General features: G+C 38.0%; 1 protein-coding gene across 1 annotated transcript in view; it reads left to right on the top strand.

The window, feature by feature from the left end:
• Positions 1 to 24,700, top strand: part of RECK (reversion inducing cysteine rich protein with kazal motifs) — a 75,536-nt gene that overhangs the window by 38,590 nt on the left and 12,246 nt on the right. The window contains exons 8-16 of the mRNA XM_036261847.1: positions 2,020 to 2,217; positions 4,847 to 5,114; positions 8,315 to 8,494; positions 13,516 to 13,728; positions 15,162 to 15,298; positions 17,191 to 17,331; positions 19,017 to 19,208; positions 20,176 to 20,298; positions 22,879 to 23,050. Coding sequence (XP_036117740.1) covers positions 2,020 to 2,217; positions 4,847 to 5,114; positions 8,315 to 8,494; positions 13,516 to 13,728; positions 15,162 to 15,298; positions 17,191 to 17,331; positions 19,017 to 19,208; positions 20,176 to 20,298; positions 22,879 to 23,050 — 1,624 coding nt within the window. The remainder of the gene's footprint in view (positions 1 to 2,019; positions 2,218 to 4,846; positions 5,115 to 8,314; positions 8,495 to 13,515; positions 13,729 to 15,161; positions 15,299 to 17,190; positions 17,332 to 19,016; positions 19,209 to 20,175; positions 20,299 to 22,878; positions 23,051 to 24,700) is intronic.

Genomic DNA, 24,700 nt, shown 5'->3' with positions numbered 1-24,700 from the left:
GTGTCCAGCAGGATTCTGATAGGTGCTTTCCTCTGGAATTTTCAGGCCATTCATTCCCATGTCCTAATTGTAGATTTACAAAGCAGATACTAGTGCTAGATGTGTTAGAGGAAGAGCACGCCCCACTTGAGTAAATAGAATCTTTCAGAAGTTAAGCACTCCCATGTGATACAATGTTGCATTTGCCCAGGTCTGCCTGTCATTTGTTCAGCAGACATTCACTGATTAGTTGCTCTGTGCAGGCAAATACATATCTACAGGGGACACACCCTGTACACAAAGAACTCTGGGACATGGTGGATATGGGATAGTATCACTGGTAAAAGTGCTGTGGGAGTTCAGAGGAAGGAGGTTCAATTCATCCTGTAGGGGTATTTAGACATGACTTCATGGAGTTGGTGGCTGAGCTGGGCCTTGAAGGATGGGCAAGATGTGAACAGTGGAGAATTGGAGGAAGGGCCTTCCAAATGAAGGGAATAGTGAGAACAGTTAGAGATAGGAAACACATCCGGGGAACAAAGAGTTGTTCAGATTAGGTTGGCAGTGGGGTATATCAAAGTATAATAAGAAACATTAGCTGTCTCTACTTTATCTTCTACCCTTCCAGATAATCCCTGGCACATAATCTTATGTCTTCCCACCCTGGTGAGGAAGCCAGCATAATGGGGAATCAGAAGATAGGCATCCTTATCCTATTCTCACTTTTCTGTCCTCAGCATCCTCCATACACCCCTACCTTATCCTCATTGACTTTGATAGTGATAAATGTAGCCATTGATAATTGTTCTTTGTCGTACAAATGAATGGTTCATCAGTGAACACAGGAAGTTTGGTAGTAATTACAAATCAAAAACTTATGTGGCATAATAGGTGTGAAACAGTGTCCTTGCCCAGGAAACTGAGGCCTGTCCTGCATTAATTCAGTCCTAGATTAATTCATTTGTATATGGTTTTGTCATTATCATTGTTATTATTATTTCTGGAAGTTGTCTGAATTCCCTGCTCATTCCCTGGTCTGTGGAATTCGCCAGAAATCTGATTCTGGTTTCTCCGTAACCATCGCTAATAATTATCAGACATTTTCTACCTGCCTTTCTCTTACCCTTTTCCTGCCATACCTCTCTTTACCTAGTCTCCCTTCTGCTTCCCACAGACCTCTTAACCTCTCTGTGAATGTCTCTTGCTCTTTTCCATTATAAATCCCACATCTGCACCCCCCAGCCATTCATCTAGCTCTCCCCAGATACCTTAAATGGTCCTCTTGATTTTTAAAAATACATAAATCCAGAATCAACTGTGGGTTTTATTTTTCAAAATTGAATCAGGTTATATCAGTTGTGAGGTAAAAACTGTTTCAATTTAGGCATATTCTTGCAGATGTTCAAATACTAAAGAACTTTTGGGCTTTTGTTTCAAGATACACAGTTATATAATTATCAAACTTATGAATTGATCCTGATATCACTTAGTTTTTATTGATCCTATTTTATAAGTGTAAGACATTTAGTGCGTTTTTTATTATTATTATTTTGCTTTTGTTTATTTTGTTTTGTTTTGCTTTATTTATAAATCTCCACAAAGCTAGTGTGGAGAACTGTTCCAGTGGCTCTCGACATAGCTGCTGTTGGCATTTTGGAAGACGCTGGCTGTGTGAGCCTGCCCTGTATGTTGCAGTGTGTTTACTAGCCCTGACCCCCATGCACTAAATGGCAGCAGTGGTCCCCAAGTCATGAAAACCAGAAACATTTCCATATGCATTCAGATTCTCCCAGGGGGATGGTATTGCTCCTGCTGAAAACCACTGGACTATAAGTTGACCAACAGTGACTTTCTTATACTGGTGAGCACCTGACTGTCTACGTGGCCATGCTTACAGTAGTGCTGATTTTAAGTACTTGTCTTCTATGGCATGGTTTTATTCCCCAAATTCAGAAAGACACATGTTGTTCTATCATGATGATGATGATTTACTGTTTGCAAATAGCTGTTTCCATTTCAATGTCTCCTTTTCCCCCTCAGTGGGCTCAGTTTGTTGCAGTTATGCAGGCCATCACACAAACTGCCGAGAATACTGTCAAGCCATTTTTCGAACAGACTCTTCTCCTGGTCCGTCGCAGATCAAAGCAGTGGAAAATTATTGTGCCGCTATTAGTCCACAATTAATACACTGTGTGAACAATTATACTCAATCTTATCCAATGAGGAACCCAACAGATAGTAAGTAAAAAGGACTTTATCCTCTCATTTCAATCTTTGGTAAAATACCTGTGAAAAGGAAGTAAAGTCTCATAGATATCTGCAGTCTAGAGCATTTGGGAAACACCAGACTACCTTTGGTGTTTAGATTTCACAGATTGGACATTATTATCACAGCTAAAATATGCCAGAAAGATGGAGCTGGCAAGGGTATGAAGAAACAGCCAGTCTGTTCTGAGGTGGGAGAATTTATTTGTATGGATATTTGAGGGGGGCAGGCGGTAAGTTGGGTTACAACCATGAGAATTTTAAACAATTATACCTTTTAATTAATTAGTTTTTATTAATCCTCACCTGAGAATATTTTTCCATTGATTTCTAGGTAGAATGGAAAGGAGGGAGGGAGAGGGAGGGCAAGAGAAACATTGATGCAAGAGCGATACATTGATTGGTTGCCTCTCACACTACCCCAACCAGAGACAGGGATTGAACCTGCAACCCAGGTATGTGCCCTTGACTGGGAATCAAACCCAGACCCTTTGGTCCATGGGCGGACGCTGTAACCACTGAGCCAAACTGGCCAGAGTTCAAACAATTATACCTTTTAATCTAGTAATATATATATTGTCCTTCAACAAAACTTACAAGTTTGCAAAAATTTATCTACACGTATAAGGGTCTTTGCTACACCACTGGTATTAGTAGAGAAAAATTAGAAATAACCCAAACATCCATCAATAGGGTATTGATTAAAAGATTAAAAGTGATTAAATAGTCTGGCCAATGTGGCTCAGTGGATTGAGCACCATTCCATGGACTGAGAGGTCCCAGTTCGATTCCCAGTCAGGGCGCATGCCCAGGTTGCAGGCTTGATCCCTAGTGGGGGGCGTACGGGAGGCGGCTGGTCGATGTTTCTTTCTCACATCGATGTGTCTCTCTCTCCCTTCCTCTCTCTCTAAAATCTCAATAAAAACAAAAATAAATTAATTAAAGTGATTAAATAAATTATATATCTGTATAAGAGCAACAATATACAACTAACATAAAGAAAGAAGTATGTTTACGTAGAAAGAAGTTCAAGATACAATAAGCAAAAACAGAAAGTTGTAGAACTAAATGTATAGTATGATACATTTTTGTTATATACCTATTTGTTCCATATTATGTGTATCTGTAATGTTTGAATATTTACTAATAAATAGTTACTACTTTTATAATAAAAGCATCATTAAATGAGAACAGACCCTGATGTATTTTAAAATGTCAACTTGTATATCCTATAGTCCATTTTCTTCATTTAGAGGTTTTCAAAGTTTGAAGAGCTGACTAATTAGCCAACTGACAAAAAACTTAAAGGATATATAACCCAGATGCCAGTGTTTTGATTTATACTGGGATATTGAAAGACTTATTTTTGTAAACTCAAAAGCAATGCTATGTGCCTTATTTGTCCATCATCTAAAGCAGAACTCTGAGGCTTATGACATTCTGTGGCGTGGCTGTGTGTTGAAAATCAGAGGATAAAGCATTTGCCACAAATAACCTTTCATTTTAAAGTCTTTACTGACAGTCTATACAGAGATGTTGCTGGAGCTGATAGAAACTCAAAAAAAGAAGAAAAGAAAGCAGACTTTTAAGGGTAGAAGAACAACCATCTCAAATGTCTGTGCTAATACATAGGAAATCTAGAAAAGAAAGCTATAAATATATGCCTGAAAAGATTACTTAAAAAGTCAGACACCTGGGAAAATTACTTTAAAGAAGCCCTTCTGAATTCTACAGACCAGTTGAAATTGATCTTTGACTTTCTGATTCTTTTTTTTTTTTTTTTTTTATCCTCACCCAAGGACATTTTTCCATTTTTTGTTCAGATAGAGTGGGAGGGAGAGAGAGAGAGAGAAACATCGACGTGAAAGGGACACATCGAGTGGTTGCCACTTGCACGACCCAACCAGGGCCAGGGACAAACTACAACTGAGGCACGTGCCCTTAGCAGGAACCAACCCAGGTCTCTCTGGACTGCAGGCCAACGCTCTAACCGCTGAGCCAAACCGGCCAGGGCAAACTTTCTGATTCTTTGTAAAAAACTAAAGGCGATAACAACCTTATCTTGCCAGAGTTTGCTGTCGTATTATTTAAATTACAACTTAGATCAACTTGCACAGACATATAAAAGTTTTATGTCCCAGAGTGTGAAGAAATATGGTGTTTGTGGTTATTGCCTTTAAATTAGTCATCTCTTTCTCATTGTGTCCAGATATAATCCCTTTTAAGAAGTCATTTCTAGCATGAAATAATTCCAGTTTGATCTACAATACCTTTTCCAGGAACATGAAATATCTTGCATGTAATGACTTCTTAGGTATCGGATAACCTTTTATTTATGCAGGAATGGTGCCAGAGATTCCATGATTGGGGATAGTGCTGTGTTCTAGTAATAGATACCTAGTCTAAAGGTATACCTAGTAAATCCCTTTATTTACTATACTGCAAAATAATGTAGAGAGAATTTGATAGGCCCTGTATACTGCAGATATTCACATATGACTCAGAGATGTAATGGTTTCCAGTACACCACCATGTTCTTTTGTTTTGAGTAGTACATGACATAAAACAGGCTAATTAAGCTACTTATATCCTGAAAATGTAGGTTTATATTGCTGTGACAGAGCTGAAGACCATGCTTGCCAAAATGCCTGCAAGAGAATTCTGATGTCTAAAAAAACAGAAATGGAGATTGTTGATGGCCTCATCGAGGGTTGTAAGACCCAGCCCTTGCCTCAGGATCCTCTTTGGCAGTGTTTTCTGGAAAGCTCACAGTCTGTTCACCCTGGAGTCACTCTACATCCTCCTCCCTCTACAGGCCTTGATGGGGCTAAATTGCATTGTTGTTCTAAAGCAAACACTTCAACATGTAGGTCAGTATCTCATTTTCCTTTATTAAAACCAGTAGAAAGTAGCACTTTAATTAATGATTTTAAGTCTAGCAAGTATCTATTATATTCTTGCATTGTATAGACTTGAGTATAGAAGATACAAAATTGTTCATTCTTTTATCCAGCAAATATTTATAGAGCATCATGTATACAGTAGTCCCCCTCTTATCTGCAGTTTTGGTTTTCATGGTTTCAGTTACCCTGGATCACCATGGTCTGAAAATATTAAATGGAAAATTCCAGAAATAAATAATTCATGTTTTAAATTGTATGCTGTTCTGAGTAGTATGATGATATCTCACACCATCCACTCCGTCCATTCTGCTTTGTCCTGTCCGGGATGTGAATCATCCCTTTGTCCATCATCTCGGGCTATATACACTCCCTGCCCTTTAGCCACCTAGTAGTCATCTAGGTCACTCCCTGCCCTTTAGCCACCTAGTAGCCATCTAGGTGATCAGATCAATGGTCATGGTATTGCAGTGTTTGTGTTCAAATAGCCCTTATTTTACTTATTGGCTCCAACTTAAGCAAGAGTAGTGATGCTGACCATTCAGATATGCCAAAGAGAAGCCATAAAGTTTCCTTTAAGTGAAAAGGTAGAAGTTCTTGACTTAATAAGGAAAGAAAAAAATTGAATGCTGAGATTGCTAAGGACTACAGTAAGAATGAATCTTTCATCAGTGAAATTATGAAGAAAAAAGAAATTCATATTTGTTTGCTAAGAGAAACCACATTTACATAACTTTTATTATAGTATAATTATTTTATTAATTACTGATCTCTTACTATACCTAATTTATAAATTAAACTTTATTTTAGGTATGTATGTGTAGGCAAAACATAATGTAGTATAGGGTTCGATATCCACTGGGGGTCTTGGGATGTATCCCCTGTAGATAAGGAGGGACTACTATATACAAAACATTGTTTTTGTACATTGAGTGCTAACGGCACTGTGTTTTGGGGTGTAGAGGATTACCATTGGCAGGGCAATAAATATTTTTAAATGGTGCAATATGGATTCTACACCTGAGGGTATTAAGTAAGCTTACAATAGAAGATGCTTTGATAGGACATCTAAGGGATATTCTCTTTGTTGAATTAAGAAACTTTGAAGTTAACCATCTTTTTGTATATATTAGTAAATAATCTGGGTTCACACTTATACCAACATTTAGGTAGCACTGTATAGGCATTCATTTGGGTGATACATTTAAGGGTACAAAATTAGTAGTACAAATATGGGATGGAGGAGACACAAGCTAGAGACAAGACTAAATGGAGATAACTAAGGTCATGGTAGAACACAGGTGATATAGAAGTTTACTTAATTCGAGATATTTTGGGTGAAAAGGGACCATATATATATTTTTAGTTTTTTGTTTTTTTTTCCTTTATTGATTTTAGAGAGAGAGGATGGGAGAGGGAGAGAGAGATAGAAACATCAATGAGAGAGAACATCAACTGGTTACCTCCTGCATGTCCCCCACTGGGGATTTGACTCACAACCTGGGCATGTGCCCTGACTGGGAATCGAACCAGCGACCTCTTGGTGTATGGGTTGACCTTTACCACTGAGCCACATTGGCTGGGCGAAAAGGGACCATATATTTTTAGACTATCCTGAAATGAATCTGACATACCAGGAATGAAAACATCTTTCCTGTGGTTTCTAAATTGGGTGGACCTTTAGCAAAAAAACCTGCCTAGACTAGCTAATCAAACTTTGCTCAAGAGATGGAAAATATCCAAAGGAAATTAACAGAAGGGCTTAAAGAGACATTAAGTTGGTCTGTAATTAAGGAAATTGGGTTGCTGAAAGAATTGATAAGTGTATTTATGGGAGGGATCTTGAGTAATTCTTTGAATGCCCACGAAAGAGTTTATGCCCTAAAGTCAACTGGAGATTGACATGACTATGTTGTCTCAGAAGAAATTCAGTAAGAAACATTGTTTGCTCTCTCTTACCTTGATGTAAGGTTTTGTGTTTACTGAATGCTTTCACTTCCATCTTATTTTGTCCCAATGAAATTTTGTAAGATGATTGGTATCTCAATTTATATAATTCCTGTTTATATATAGAAAACTAACTCTGAGACGTTAAACAATCTCTCCAAAGTCATACAGAATGTTAAGTACTAGAGAAAGGACTAATTTCCAGATCAGGGTACCCAATGTAATTTGATCTTACCTTCTCATCTCCATGATGTGTAAGCCCCATTGAGAGCAGAGACCTTGTCTCTTATTCACCACTGCATATCCACAAAATAGAGCCTCATACAAAATAGGCACTCAATAAACATTGACAGAGTAAATGAACAAACTTACAAAAGTAAAGATACTTATTGGGGTAATTATGAAAGTCAAATAAAATGTTCCAGGAGTGGAAAATTTTTACTTGTGAGTTTGCATATTTGGTAGTATTAAAGTTTTGTATTACATGTATTTACATTTTTATTATATTTAGAAATTTTAAAAAAAGTAAACTAATGAATATAATGTGTAAAAGCACTTTAGAAATAGTACTGATATTATTTTTAGCTATGTACATATATTTAAGTTGCTTTGTAATCACTGACTACTGATAATAAGAATGTCATGTATTAACTACAATAGTATATAGAAGTTTGGGACTTCATACGCCTTTATATATAGACTGTCTTGATATATCTTCAGGAATATAAGTGGTTTGGGGATAGTTTTTCAGGGAGAAACTAGTGACCCTAAATCTGTAATACTGTCTGAGGACCTTGTCACAGTTTTGCCTTCTGTGACTGGGACATAAATATAGTGAAATACATCAAAGTAAGTTAAAACTGTATACTTCAACTTACTTTACGTAAAGGTAAAAGAGATCAAAACTTTGGAGAGCAATAATTTTGCCAAAAACAAGGATGTACAAGCACTATAATTAACTGTTAAGTTTAGCACTGAACTTTCTAGCAACAATGACAAAAAGGAAAGAGACGGATGATAAAAGAAGGTTAACTCTTTCATGGAAAAGATCACTTTTTCTGGCTGTATATTCTAGGAGATAGATCTTAGTCTTTTGGGTTTTGTACTATTTTCTCACTTATATTCATTCTAAAGTAAAGTTCATAGAGTTTGAATTTTATGCAAATCAAATATTTATTCATTTGGCTTATCCATATGTTTCTGTATTTGTGCTTTTGTTTCAGAGAACTGTGCACTAAACTGTATAGCATGAGCTGGGGCAATACACAGAGCTGGCAAGAGTTTGATCGGTTCTGTGAATATAATCCAGTGGAAGTGTCCATGTTGACCTGTTTAGCAGATGTTCGGGAACCTTGCCAGTTGGGCTGTAGAAACCTTACTTACTGTACTAATTTTAACAACAGGTAGGAGCAAATTACTGTACATGGAATGGAAATATTTTGTTATTGGTTATCTTAAAAGACCACTATACTCTGATTTTGTTTTTGCTAAGTTAAAAGGAAATGGTCTTTCTTTATGATTTCATCTTTATTTGTTTATTTTCCTTTATTGATTTTAGAGAGAGAGCAAGGGTGAGGGAGAGAGAGATAGAAACATCGATGAGAGAGAACATCAATTGGCTGCCTCCTGCATGCCCCACACTGGAGATTGGGCCCACAACCTGGGCATGTGTCCTGACCAGGAATTGAACCAGCGACCTCTTGGTTCATGGGTCGATGCTCAACCACTGAGCCACACCAGCCCAACTATGATCTCATCTTTAAATGCCATATTCCATGTGGTAAATCCTCTCTGGGAAAGAAAGCACTATAAGAGAGTTCCTTCTGATCTAGGGATACTTCAAGCTTCTAGAATTCAATTGTCCTCTTGTAGTCAGTTTACTTTGAAAGCCCTTCATACTGGGTGAGGTTTCCACTGAGTGAATCCCTATTTCATACAAAATATTTTAATTACAAAAGCAACTTGAATAAGTATTTTCCAGAGATATCATGTATAGTAAGAAAAATAAGGGCCAAGAACTGAATTAATGGCTGAAGAATCAGTGAAGAAAACAGAAAAGGGGCATCCAGAAGCAGAGAGAATGCCACATCAGAGAAAACAGAGAGATTTTCTAAAGAAGAGAAGGCTGGATTTGTGAGCTGCAGCTGATCAGGAGGGCAAAAAGGAAGAGAATTATTTAGTTGGGTCAGAAGGAAGTTCAGAGGATGTTTACCTCAAACTAACATACATCCTATCCTCTTAAAAGTATTCAGATTATTATTCCGAGGAAGAAAATTGAGATATCTTTACAATTGGTGATAGAATGTTAGCTAATAACCTTGAACAAATTTGAAATCTATGAAATATTTGAAGTTAGACTTGGGCACATAATGCTAGATTCTGATAATGGTGGAATAGTTTGTATCAGACTAACACTCCTGCCAATACCGACTATGAACTCTGCATAAGATATTAGAAACTTATTGTTTTGAAGACACTGGAAAGTGACCAAAAGCAGGAGGGGCTACATCTCACGTATGACAGAAAGTACACTGAGTGGAGAGCCACATTTATCCAGTTTCTCTTTCATGGGCACTCAGTATCCTCACATTGCATATAGAATTCAAGCAAAACGCAGCAGTCTAGGACTGAGGAGTTAAGAGAGCAAAGGTTGGGGCTATCAGGGTGGAAAATTCCAGAAAAGAGGGAACCATAAAAGGAGATGCCTTAAAATCTGCATACAAACTCCCCTTATACCTTGAATTTAACAAAGCCATAGGATACAAGGTTAACATACAAAAGCCTATTGTATTTCTGTATGTTAGCAACACATAATTGGGAAATGAAATGTAGTAAAAAGTGCTAATTTATGTGATTGCATCAAAAAACATGAAATACTTAGGGATACATTTAACAAAAGATGTGCAAGAATTCTATACTAAAAACCAAAAAACTTTAGAAAGAAATTAAAGACAGCAAATAAATAGAGAGAAGTACCACACTCATGGATTAGAAGACTCAGTATTGTTAAGATGGTAATTCTCCTGAAATTTATCTCTAGATTCAGTATAATCCCAATCAAAATGCCAGTAGGCTTTTTAAAATAGAAATTGCCAGGATAATTTTAAAATTCATATGAAAATTCAAAGGACCTAGAAAGCTAACACACTTTTTAAAAAAGAACAAATTTGAGAACTTACAGTACTTGATTTTAAGACTTACTGTAAAACAACAGAAATTACAACAGTGTGATATTGGCATAAGTTTGGACAAATAGATTAATAGGACAAAATAGGCAAGAGTTGACCCACACAAAGTAAACTAATTTCCAACAAAGGCAGCAAGGCAATTCAATGCAAAAAGAAAGATCTTTCAACCAATAATGCTGGAATAATTGAATTATCATATTTTTAAAAATCTCAACCTCTGTCTCATACCATTTGCAAAATTCAAGATAGGTCATAAAACTAAACATAAAAACTAAAAATAGCCCAGCCAGTATGGCTCAGTGGTTGAGCATCAACCCATGCACCAAGAGGTTGCCGGTTCTATTCCTGGTCAGGACACATGCCCAGGTTGCGGGCTCAATCCCCAGTGGGGGGCATGCAGGAGGCAGCCAATCAATGTTCTCTCTCATTGATGTTTCTATCTCTCTTTCCCTTTCCCTTCCTCTCTCTCTAAGATCAATAAAGAAAAAAAATGTTTTAAATAAGCTAAAAATATAAAGTTTCTAGAAGAAAACATGGGATGGCCCTGGCCGGTTTGGCTCAGCGGATAGAGCGTCAGCCTGCAGACCAGAGAGTCCCGGGTTCAGTTCCTTCTAAGGGCACACACCTCGGTTGCAGTTTGTTCCCGGCCCTGGTTGGGGTCATGTGGGTGGTGACCATTTGATGTGTCTCACATTGATGTTTCTCTCTCTCTCCCGCCTCATCCTTTCGCTCTACCTGAAGATAAATGCAAAAATGTCTTCAGGTGAGGATTAAAAAAAACAAAAACAAGGGATATTAACCTTGGTATAGGCAAAAATTTTGTACACAGGACACAAAATGTACTAATTATAAAAGAAAAAAATTAATGAATTAGAGTTCAACAGGAAACACTTTTGTTTACTGAAAGACATCATTTAAAATTTGAAAAGGCAAACCACAGTCTGAGAGAAAATATTCAATATGTCACACATGTACATACACACACATACATTTGACAAAGGACTTGTATCCAGAATATGTAACTCCTGCTACCTCATAATAATAAAAAGTCAAACAACAACAAAAAAGGACCCTTTGCCAAAGAAGACATCATAATAACCATTTAAGTATATGAAAAAGTTTATTAATATTAGTCACACAAAATACAAATTAAAACCAGTAAGGTACCACTGCACACTTAATAGAATAGCTACAAGTAAAAAACTGAAAGCACGGCACGTAAAAGCAACTGGAACTTTCATTCATTGCTAATGAGAGCATAAAATGGAATAACCACTTTAGAAAACAGTTTGGTGGTTTCTAGAAAGTTATGACTCAACAGTGCCATTCACAGCCATGAAAATGGAAACAACCTTAATGTCTACAAACAGCTGAGTAAATAAACCAGTGTTCCTCAAAGTGTGGTTCATGGTCCCCAAAACCCAGTGGGATCAATACTATTATAATAGCCCTGGCCAGTGTGGCTCAGTGGATTGAGCATTGTCCCATGTTCGATTCCCAGTCAGGGTACAAGCCTGGATTTCAGGCTCCATCCCTGTTGTGGAGCATGCAGGAGGCAGGCAATCAATGTTTCTCTTTCATATTGATGTTTCTATCTCTCTGTCCCTTCCCTTCTCTCTAAAAAAATCAATAAAAACATATTTAAAAAAATTTTTTATAATAATACTGTCATTTGCCTTTCTCACTCTCTCTCACATGAGTAGATATGCAAATCCAGCTGTCTCCTATCGAGCAACACATTAAAGAGATTTTCAAAACTGTAAACCACTCTTAATCTTCACAAATTTTTGTTGTTTTTTAAAAATGATATTTTTATAAAAATATTATTTATATTAACATGTAATAGATTTATTGTTATTTATGATGAATTAATATCTACTTAAAAATTTGTTTTAATGTTTTTATTGATTTTTTTGAGAGAGAGAGGAAGAGAGAGAGATAGAAAGATCTATGTGAGAGAGAAACATTAATTGGCCCCCTCCTGCACATCCCCCACTGGGGTTCGAGCCTGCAACCCTTGACTGGGAATTGAACTGGGACCTCTCAGTCCATGAGACGATGCTCTGTCCACTGAGCCACACCGGCCGGGCAATATCTACTTTTTAAATCTTTCAGTTTTTATTTATAATGTGATAGGTACTAATGGATATAACCCATATAAACAAAACTTTTTGAAAACCCCAAAATTTTGAGAGTGCAAATGGGTCCTGAGATCAAATAATTTGAGAACCACTAGGATAAAGAAATTGTGGTTCATTTATTTATTTTATTTTAAAATGTTTTTATTGGTTTGTTTGTTTGTTTTTTGTTTTTTTAGAAATAGAAACATCGGTTTTGTTGTTCCACTTATTTATGCACTCACTGGTTGATTCTTGTATGTGCCCTCATTGGGGATCGAACCCATATCCTTGCCATATCAGGACAATGCTCTAACCAACTGAACTACCTGACCAGGGCAATTGTGGTACATTTACTAATGGAATTCTACTCAACAATAAAAAAGAAAAAAACAATTTCTATACACAACAGCATGAGTGAATCTGAAAAAGATTTTTAGCTAAAAACACTAGACTCAAAAGGGCACATATGATATGAATCCATTTATATGAAGTTCTAGAATAGGCAAAACTAGTCTATGATAATATAAGAACAGAGGTAGTGGCCTCTGGGGTGCGGTCAGCAGGGAGGACACTAACTGGACAGGGATACAAGGGAACTTCCTGACATGATAGAAACACTCTTGAATTGATTTGGATATGTTTATATGGATGTACACATTTGTCAGATCACATAAAACTGTACCCATAAAATTTAGGCTTATTTATTTTATGAAATGAAAGAAGTGGGTGAGTAGAGATGATAGCCTATCCACAGTATTTTGAAATTTTTAACTGTTTCACAAAAATTTGTGTTAGAAAGAAAACATGCCATTGGAATCTTAATGATAGTGTCTGCATTGAATATTCATACACTTGAAACTTGTATCTTTTGATGGGTTGTATATACTCTCTTCTTTAAAAAAATCAGGTTTTGCCCTGGCCGGTTTGGTTCAGTGGTTGGAGCATCGGTCTGCAGACCAGAGAATCCCAGGTTCGGTTCCTGCTCGGGGCACATACCAAAAAAAAAAGAAAGAAAGAAATCAGGTTTTCCTGATTAGTATGTCAGGATTTTACATATCACTTCTCTCTAGAAAATAAATTGTCTCTTGATGCCATCTGGCCTTTCTTTCTCTTCAGGCCAACAGAGCTTTTCAGGAGTTGTAATGCTCAGTCAGATCAAGGAGCCATGAATGACATGAAACTATGGGAAAAAGGAAGCATAAAGATGCCATTTATCAACATACCTGTTCTTGACATTAAAAAGTGCCAACCAGAAATGTGGAAAGCAATAGCTTGTTCACTACAGATTAAACCTTGTCATAGTAAATCCCGGGGAAGTATTATTTGCAAGTAAGTTTCTTTCATCATAAAGACCCTACAGTTTTGGTTCAGACCCTCCATGATCTTCACCCATAGCCTGTTAAGAATTTTCTCTCCCATGACTTTCCTTTGCCCATAACCCCCGCAGGTCAAATGCTTTCCCACTTTTTCTTCCTCTGCTTGATATTTCTTCCCACATCTTCGTTTGTCCACTACCTGTCCTTCTTAGCCGCTCTCAAATACCAATCTTCCTTATGGAATCTTCCCACATTTCTCCAGCTGGTAGTAGCTTATCCTTACTACAATTTCGGTCAATCTTTATTTGTACTTCTCTTATGGAACTTGATTCAGCAAACATATATTGAGTACCTTCACTGCATGAGTCTGTTTTTATATTTCAATTTGTATAGTTATATTCTGTTTGACATTGCTCTCCTTGAGTTTATTCTTCTCACCTACTGTTTTCTTGTATCCTCTTTCCTCTTTTTCTCCTCTTCAGGATTAGCATAATCCTGGCACATAGTAGGTATTTCAGTAGGTATTTCATACATGTTTGATGAGTGAAGGAGTTAGTGAATATAGTCGTTAGGGCCTGTGCCTAGTAAACATTTGTGAATGGTTTGCTCAGGAGATCTAGGACACAGTCAAGATGAAAGCTGCTGTGGTGGGTGAAACCAAAAGCATGAACTACATTGTGTTCAAGGTCAGCTGCTCTCCAAACACTTTTTTTTTTAAAGCTTTTCCAAAACCAAGTTAATATCCAGCCCGTAAATTGGTGTATGGCTCAATGCTGCTGGGCACTTAATGACTAATTACGGACTACTTCAACCTTAAACAGAGTCCAGATCTGTCCTCTGACATGACTTGGGGATGACCTGATTAGGGATAACCACTGGGTGACAAGCCAGATTCAACAGGTGGGAAATTTATAGACTCTTAGCTTTGAAAACTTATAGGAGTCAAATCCTTGTTGAAGACAGAAAATTTAAAGTAGTGGGCTTCCTCATTGTTATAGGCCAAACACCTTAATGTTGATAGCTAAAGAGATATTTAAAAGAGAAAAGAAGGAAGAAAGAAGCAAGTACACATAAGGTTCTGAGAGAAAGGATGTATCATTTCGCAAAGAGCAAACCAGACTGGCCTAAGTGAAATTCCTTTCAAACAGTGAAAAACCACATCGATGGTAGAAACACTAAGTATATGTATAAAATTTGAGCAAGGACTTTGATCTCAGGTTCTTAAGAAAAAGTTAGTGATGCTTTGATAGTGTAATCCATTATTTGCTGTACAACCTAAAGTAAGCTATGACTCCTGTTCTCTTCTGCCATACTTACACCTAACCAATTGTGGAACATTGTTATTAAAACTCACTTTCTAGAAGGCCTCAGAAACCGAATTGATATTGACTAGACAATCTGAGGAGGTTCCTCAAGCCTAAATTTGTGTGTATTTTCCTTTTCAAGATCAGACTGTGTGGAGATTCTCAAGAAATGTGGGGACCAGAACAAATTCCCTGAAGACCACACGGCTGAAAGTATTTGTGAGCTTCTATCACCTACAGATGACCTGGAGAGTTGTATACCTTTGGATACATACCTCAGTAAGATTTTTAAACTTCCAAATACTTCTCCCTTTCATCTCTGCCCTTAATGTTTGCTTTGGATGAACATGTGGTTTAATGGTACTTTCTCAATTGTTGGCTGTTATCTTACTTGCTTGGCCTTTTTGGAAAGAATTATCATCTTAAAATATATAAACAGAAGCAACTATGTCAGTCTGAGGAGGTAGAAAACTGTTGCAATCAGGAACTCTAAGCAGTAAATCAAGGGCCAGCATTCTCAGATAACCAGCTCTATATCATTGCTGTCTGTTTGCCATGATTTATGAGGAAGTAGAATTTCCTTGAGCCAGGCATTGGCTTGGACTTACCCACCAAATAAGGAGTAAGGAATGATGGTCTGGGTTAGTACATGAAAATGAAACTTTTTTCTCTGCCAAAAACTCCTGCTGAGAGCTAGAAGAATAAGTTGATATCTCATCGAGGGATCCTGGATCTGAGCTTCCTGGGAGAAGGTGACTGACTGTATGGCTGAAACCAGGGGATTCCAAGTAGAACTCCTCCACACCAAGTGGTTAGGGTAAGGGGAGTGTTTAGGCTGCCACCAGGGGGCGTTAGTGCCGTGTGCTGTCTGGAGAGAGTGAATTCAGCTCCTACTTTGTTTTCCTGTGTCAGATAGGCTTAAGTTCCACTGCAAATAACAGAACAACAGATAAAAGAAAGCCCAGAAATAAATAGTCCAGAGCTGTTATGGTGGTTCCCTCATCAGGAATCCAGGTTCCCTTTTCTTTCTCCGTCACCCTTAGTGCTTGGCTTCCATCATCAAAATTACTTTATGTACTTTATCATCACAACATGGCTACTGGAATTCTAGCCACCATATCCTTGTGTAAGGGAAAACCACCCCTAATTGTAAGGGAAACTGAGGAAGATTATCTTTTTAGCTGTGGGCCCATTGCCATCCTAAGTAAAATTGGAGTTCTAGTAGTAAACAAGAAAATGAGAGTGGATGCTAGATTTACTGCTTATAATATCTGCTGTATTTTCTCAAGACCAACAAACTATGTCCCCTAGCTTTTGTGATCAGTATAGCAAAAAAAGAAAGCATTAGACTAGAATCATAGGCCTCTGTGACTTTGAGCAGACCACATCTTTGAGCCTCGGCTTCCCTAGTTATAAAATGATTGAGCTGGATGAGATAGATAAACTCCAAGAGCCCTTATACTTCACTTAGTCTGGCCTAAAATCAAGTATGCAAAATGAATGTGTTCACAATATTCACTCTATTAGAGCAGTCGTGTGTGTGTGTGTGTGTGTGTGTGTGTGTGTGTATAGAAGGAAATATACACACACACACTAAAATATAATACTTCTTTTAAATATCATATATACTTTATATTGAGACTTCCTCAGTTACCATTTCACAAGATAATAAATATAATTATGGTATGGAGTCCATCTTACCATAACATACTATTATTCATGGTTAAATGTGCTAAAGTATTACTCTTGAATATAAACATCTATTTGACCATCCTATCCAAAATATACTGTCACTTTCCATCCCCTTACTTTACTTATCACTGTGTGACTTTTTATTTAACACACACACACACTATTTATTCTCCATTTCCTGACCAGGCCAGAATGTAAAGTCTGTTATAGATTTGTCTATGTTATTCACTACTGTATCTCCAGTACCTAGAACCTTGTTGGGCCTATTGTATGTACCCAATAAATAAACAAATGAATAAATGGATGTTTGTGCTAAATTCACAAATGACCAGAAAATTTGAGTGTTTTAATAGCTTACTAGAATTGGGCCTTGCTTTATGCTTATCAGCTGTCCATTTATTTCAGATATAATTAATTCAGATAATTTATAGACCTCTGTTACTCTTTTGGGTTAAAGTGATCTGTTTTTGGGTTTTCAGGGCCAAGTACTTTAGGTAACATTATAGAGGAGGTGACTCATCCTTGTAACCCCAATCCTTGCCCTGCTAATGAGCTCTGTGAGGTAAACCGGAAAGGGTGTCCATCTGGAGATCCCTGCCTTCCATACTCTTGTGTTCAAGGTAAGAGGTAGGTGGGTGTGGGTGTGGAATGAATATGGGTGTGTGTTGCTGGTGTTTCTTTATAGGAGTTATCTTTGGAATTAGATTACAAGGAATTTTATTTTCTAAATTATGTTTTTTTATGATGTTTGGGGTTTTCCAAGTAAACATGTTCTTTATGTAAGCAGAAAAGGACAAAGATAAATGTAATTTTCAATAGTCATTTAGATTATAAACTAATATTGATCCAAAACCAGACTCTCATAATGAGTTATAGGATTCTTGACAACAAAAGAAAAAAGAACTTTGGGCCCGCTTTTTGTATTTTGTCTTTCATGTTGCAATGTTTGAGAATAAGTACTGCATGTTGTTTGTGTTTTTTCTTTCTTTCTTTTTAATATATAGAGAAATGGCATTCTCAATGGGGTATGTAATTATTTCATAAATTTAATGTTGTATTGAAATGCATATGATGTGTTGTTGTTGTTAATCTTCACCTGAGGATATTTTCCCATTGGTTTTTAGATAGAGTGGAAGGGAGGGAGGGAGAGAGAGAGGCATTGATTGGTTGCCTCCCAAATGACCCCAACTGGGGCTGGGGATCGAACGTGCAACCCAGGTACACTTGACAGGGAATTGAACCCGAAACCCTTCAGTCCACTGGTCAATGCTCTAACTGCTGAGCCAAACCATCCAGGGCTGAAATGCATATGATTTTAAGGCTGAAAAATTTTATGCCCTAGAATTTTGATAGTCTTGATCTCTTTTTGGGTCCCTTTAGATATAGTTGTGGCAGCATTGTGCTTCCTTTTATTTATGTCCCAGTTGAAAATGTTTCTTTATCATGTTAGAATCAACATTTTAAAATGTGTGTAAAATAAAAAGATTACATTAAGCATGATGTCTCAAAGGATCATCCATAATAATTGTATAATGCCATAATATATCAGCTATAGAGTCATAACAAATCTTGTTAAAATTAGAAATTAATGGGTTTTCCTTAAGCCCAATCAAGTTATTCAACTTTTTAAAAAATTTAAGGTATGCTGCCCTGACCGGTTTGGCTCAGCAATTAGAGCGTCAGCCCGCAGTCCAGAGAGACCCAGGTTCGGTTCCCGCTATGGGCATGTACCTCAGTTACAGTTTGTCCTCAGCCCTGGTTGGGGTTGTGTGGGTGGCAGCCAGTTGATGTGTCTCTCTCACATTGATTTTTCTCTTTCTCTCTTCCTCCCTCTCCCCCTCTCACTCTATCTGAAGATGAATGCAAAAATGTCCTTGGGTAAGGATAAAAAATAAATAAATAAGATATGCTTACATCCCATCACTAAAAGTTTTCTGACCAAGATATTCTAAAAATACTATCAGTTTTTATACTCTATTTTTAAAATATCTATGATTTTAAAATAGTTTTGATAAACCCCCTAAAATAAAAAAATACAAATCTTGTAGCATTTGTGGACAGAACTATATAGCTAACTATTGTATATAGGTCCTCAATCATTACCATCTCATGGAACATGGAATTTTTGTTTGAGAGAATATGTTTTTGGCCAGTAAACCAAAACAGTTACTTAATTTGGTGAAAATTATCTTACATAATCTTTAGTAAACAACATAGAACCTATAAGACATGTGAAATGTATCTAATGCATAAAATAGTTTCCTAGAACAATACCATCTCTCTCAGCTAACTTTTGTTTATACAGGTTGCAAATTGGGAGAAGCCTCTGATTTCATCGTCCGTCAAGGGACACTAATCCAGGTGCCATCGTCTGCAGGTTCAGAAGTTGGTTGTTATAAAATTTGCTCATGTGGACATAGTGGACTCTTAGAAAACTGCATGGAGATGCACTGTATAGACCTTCAGAAGTCTTGTATTGTTGGAGGAAAAAGAAAAAGTAAGTCTTGAACCATATGTATTTGTTTTTTGTTTTTAAGATGAGATTGGTAATCTTAACTTTGTAGGAAGAACATTGAATAGACTTTCACCAGAGAGTAAAGTCTACAAATCAGATACTTTAGGGCAGTATTTTTCAAACTATACGCTACAATGACACTAGGTCTTCTAAGGAACTCTCTTAGAAGCCTTATCAAGAAGGAACTAATAGCTAATAATAGTGAGCACTTACTGAACTTTTTACTGTGTACCATGCACTATGCTAGGTTTTATCTACGAAATCTTATTTGAAAGAAGAGTACTCTTGGCTTGCCAATTTTCACCCTAGAGCAATTCAAGTATTCATATCTTAGTCCATATTCTACTTAGCTAAAAGGAAAAAAAAAATGTCAGATAGGTACTTTGTACCACAGAAAATATCTGAGGGTAAACAGTGTATTCCTTCCATAAACTTTCACTAATTAATGCCAATTGTAGACACAAGAGCATAGCCTTAGGGAGCTGAAACTGAGATGAGGGATTGAGGTCATGATTTCTGTGATGAGAGGGAAGAGAATTTGAGCCATAAAAAGGAACAGACCAAGCGCTCTTCAAGAAGCAAGCCATTTCCACCAGGGCATTGGGCGAACCTGTGATCCAAAGGTGGCATCAGGGCTAGTCCTGGAGAGATGAGTAAGTTCCAGAAAGAGGAGAGGAGCATCTCAAGCAGGAGGGCAGCCAGAAACATTCTTAGAGAAGAGGGAGCAATCTGGTGAGACCAGCACATTAGAGCTTTGGGGAGACATGGGGGCAGGGTGTGGATAAATACAAATGACAAAAATATAAATACTACAGATTTAATTCCCTAGTTTGTATATTCAGACATCATTTTTTAAGAACTTCTATTTTAAATCTTTTTAAACTATTAAATTTTAAATGTATGATTATTTATAAATGCATGGTATGGAACAACATTTTTTTTCCTTCAGGTCATGGAACATCCTTTAATATCGACTGCAATGTTTGTTCTTGTTTTGCTGGCAATTTGGTGTGTTCTACCCGCCTGTGCCTCAGTGAGCACAGTTCAGAAGATGACCATCGCACCTTCACAGGTAACCGTGGCCACTCAGAGGCTGTCCTCAGCAGGCCATCACCCCTTTGTCCCATTTTCCCTTCCAGGCAGCTTCTCTGGTCTTGCCTTAACTGCAGAAATACACAGTAAAATTAATACATAATCTATATTTATGAGAGAAAGATACTTTCCCTCTCTGGATCTATTTTCCCTTCTGTGAGTTGAAGGTGTTAAAACTAAATGGTTTGTTAGGGCCCTTCCAGAACTAATATTCTGGAATTCCAGGTAAAAAGAACAGGGTCAGTGATTGGAATGGTTTTAGTTAATCATCCTTTTTGTTTTTTTTATCCTCACCAGAGGACATTTTTCCATTTTTTATTCAGATAGAGTGGAAGGGAGAGAGAGAGAGAGAGAAACATCGATGTGAAAGGGACACATCGAGTGGCCGCCACCCACACAACCCAACCAGGGCCGGGGACAAACTGCAGCCAAGGTACATGCCCTTAGCAGGAACCAAACCCGGGTCTCTGTGGACCGCAGGCTGACACTCTAACCGCTGAGCCAAATCGGCCAGGGCGGAATGGTTTTAGTTAAATGGAACTTTTCTACCTGCTAAAATATCCCATTTACCCTTATAATTATAATCTAAAATGTCCATATATTTTCTATATTTATTTCTGTTCTAAAGTTTTCTCACCACTTTCTTCCTTGACCTACCTTAACCTACTGGTTCATGTAAGGTAGAGATCTCTATAAACTAAGCTATAGGTAAGAAAAGTAAACAATGTTTCTCCCAGTCTGGTATATAAAATCTAGAATTTAGATGTTTGAAGTCTGGCTTGGGGGATTTCTGGAAAGTTAAAGGGTAACACCACAAATAAGACAAAGAACGAAAGCTGTAAACCCCTCACATAGGTTCCTTCTACTCTCATCTCCTTAGAGATTTCTCCAGGAAGGTAACCTGGGAAATTATTTTAATTAAGAGACTTAAGAATTTTTCTGAACAGTCAATTAAGAATACTACTTTCTTGACTTTCCTGTGCTCTCTGCTACTGGTCTTAAGCTCACAGTAAGCGAAAGCCTGTGAGATGAGATGCTCTTTTCTTCAGATGAAGCTATAGTTGTCAACAGCACAGCACAGTCTACTGGTACCTACTGGCCTCTGCTTTTTCCCAGATCTGAAGTACCATTGGTTCTGGGAAATTACAAACCAGGTAGCTGCCCTTGCCTTGTTTCATGCTGCTGCTGCAGCAACTTAATTTTTCTTCCCCTGGGGTGGGGTGGGGGAGAGCAGAATAGTTTACCAACATTGTGTCTACAGCACATTGGAAATAAAAAGGAGGTCAGAAGTAAGAAGTGAACAGCAGACTGATGGGGAAGGAGAGGCAAGATGAACTCCACCCTAGCCTCTGTCCACCCTAATAAGCACCAGTTCATTGCTTTGTTGTTGTCCTTTATTAGTATCCTTTACCTGCTGTGCTCTGAAGAGGACAATGCATTCTGCTTAGAGAAATCATGAAACTTCAGTGGGGATGAAGAGCGAACTAAAGATTTAGCCAGAAGACATTTATTTATTTGCTTACACCAAAGTGATTTTGAAACATAAACTTTACAGTTAGCAGGAGCCCTTTCCCTGTAGTGTGCAGCCCCTCATGTCCTAGGATAAATTAAGTTAATGACTATTTAGCTAGCAGACTCTAAGAGGAGATTTTACTGGCCACAAAATATACCACATTTCTTGGGACCCAGACAGTGTCTCAATTCAAACATGACACACACACACACAGAGGAATGTTCATAAAAATTAGTAAGTCTCAAAACTACAATAATTTCCTAACTTACTTTGTTCTCCCCCTTCCCAAAGGAGATAGAGGGAACCTACATGAGGAGTTTATAACCTTTGCTACTTTGTCTTGTCTTCTTGTACTTCTTGGTCCATATTCTACTTAGCTAAAGTCTAAGGTAGGTACATTCCAGAAATCCCCCAAGCCAGACTTTAAACTTCTAAATTACAGATTTTATGCCCCAGATTGGGAAGAACATTCTTTATTTTTTCTACCAATAGCTTTTTTCATAGGGGTCTCTACCCCTGGCATCAAGGTTTGGAGGCCCTCAATTATCTGGCAATAAATGGCACAAAGGAAAGGCATTATTCAGACAAATGGCTTTTTAGAGACTTGCTGCCTTTAAAAATGCACTCAGAGATTAGAGGGATTTTTTTTTTTTTTTTAATCTTTACCCAAGGACATTTTTGCATTTCAGATAGAGTAGGAAGGAGAGAGGGAGGAAAAGAGAGAGAGAAACATCAATGCAAGAGAGACACATCGACTGGTTGCCACCCACACAACCCCTACTGGGGCGGGGACAAACAGCAACCGAGGTACATGCCCTTAGCAGGAACCAAACCCGGGTCTCTCTGGACTGCAGGCCGATGCTCTAACCGCTGAACCAAACCGGCCAGGGCTAGAGGGATTTTTTTTGTTGCTGTTGTTAAACTTAATTTTTATTTCTATTTTAACTTGAGACCTTCATGTGATTGTTAGTGCTCTGCCTTAATAAGGAAATATCAGGAAAGGAAAGCGTACAAATACACATCACTGAGACTGTTTCCTCTCCTCAGGTCTGCCCTGTAACTGTGCAGATCAGTTTGTCCCCGTGTGTGGGCAGAATGGACGCACTTACCCCAGTGCCTGCATTGCCCGCTGTGTGGGCCTCCAGGACCATCAGTTTGAGTTTGGATCATGCATCTCAAAGGATCCGTGTAATCCTAACCCCTGCCCAAAAAACCAAAGGTAAGTCAAAGGGCTCCTTATCTTTTTAACCGAAAACGAGCACTTACTAGGCATCTAGTGTGTACCAGACAGTGAAAATACAAAGATGAATTCAGAAGGTCTGTGCCCTGAAGAGTTAGGCGTCTAGAGAGAAAGAACCACGTAAAGCTGGTTGGTAAATGCGGTGTGATTGGGGGTCTGGGAAAGCCTCTAGAGCAGCGGTTCTCAACCTTCCTCATGCTGCGGCCCTTTAATACAGGTCCTCATGTTGTGGTGACCCCCAACCATAAAGTTATTTTCGTAGCTACTTCATAACTGTAATTTTGCTACTGTTATGTCTTAGGTGATCCCTGTGAAAGGGTCGTTCGACCCCCAAAGGGGTCGCAACCCACAGGTTGAGAACTGCTGCTCTAGAGGATGTGATGTTTGTCTGGAAAGATGAGTAGGACATTGCAAGCAAGGCTTACAGTGGAGGAAAGATGGTGTTGGTAGTGAAGGCAGAGAGAGCAGAGATCTGACTGATGGACATGAGAGTGCGTGGTCTATGGGAGCTATAGCACTTTTGTAAAACTGAAACAGGAAGTGTGAGGCAAGGAGGGATAACACGAGATGAGAGAGATGAATGCATTCTAATAATTACCTATTTGTGCCCAATGGTAATGGGAAATTTTCTTTTAATTATCTGCCTCATTGTAGGGATTGAACATGAGAAATGTCTGGAAAATGAAACTTTAGTATTATTTGAAATTATTTGTTTAGGGGCTCCTTTCTCTGCAGTTTCCTCATAAGCTTGGGGTATAGTGGACCTACCCTTAATGCTGGATTGGTGGGGCCCTACTGACTGAGGTTTCAGCCTTCTAGACTGGTTTTTACTGGCTACTTCATCAACCCGAGCAGGACACATCCCAGTGCCACAGTCCTTTCCTTATGAAGGATTTTGTGGAAAATAAGCAATTGCCTCTCCATCCTTAAAATGCTGGTGGAGGTCCGGCCAGTGTGGCTCAGTTGTTGAGCATCAACCCACGCATCAAGAGGTCACTGGTTCAATTCCCGGTCAGGGCACATGCCCAGGTTGTAGGCCCAATCCCCAGAAGGGGACATGCAGGAGGCGGCCAATGAATGTTCTCTCTCATCAATGTTTCTATCTCTCTCTCCCTCTCCCTTCCTCTCTCTCTAAAAATCAATTTAAAAAAAAGTTTTAAAAACAACATAAAAGATTGAAAAATGCAGCTACATAAAAATGAAAATTTTCTTTATGGTGACAAACAAATGACAAACTGAGAAGAACATCACAGAGAAAGGGCTGATGTCCTTATAATATAAAGAGGCCCTAGCCAGTTTTCTCAGTGGTTAAAGCATCAACCCACCGACCAAAGAGTCACAGTTTGATTCCGGTCAAGGACACATACCTTGGTAGCAGTTCGGTCTCTGTCCCTGGTGGAGATCATGCAGGAGGCAACCAATCAATGTGTCTCTCTGACATCGATGTTTCTCTTTCTCTCTCCCTCCCACTCTATCTGAAGAGAAATGGAAAAATATCCTTGGGTGAGGATTTAAAAAAGAAAAACGAGTCAGTGCAAATCAATATGAAAAAGATCAACATTCTAATATAAAAATAGGCAAAAAATGATAACCTAATACAAAAATGGACCAAGGACATAAACATAGAAA

This window comes from Molossus molossus, unplaced genomic scaffold (genome assembly GCF_014108415.1).
Source record: "Molossus molossus isolate mMolMol1 unplaced genomic scaffold, mMolMol1.p scaffold_m16_p_14, whole genome shotgun sequence".
Taxonomy (NCBI): Eukaryota; Metazoa; Chordata; class Mammalia; order Chiroptera; family Molossidae; genus Molossus; species Molossus molossus.
The sequence above is the reverse complement of the archived record's forward strand: the minus strand, read 5'-3'. Positions and strand labels throughout refer to the sequence as shown.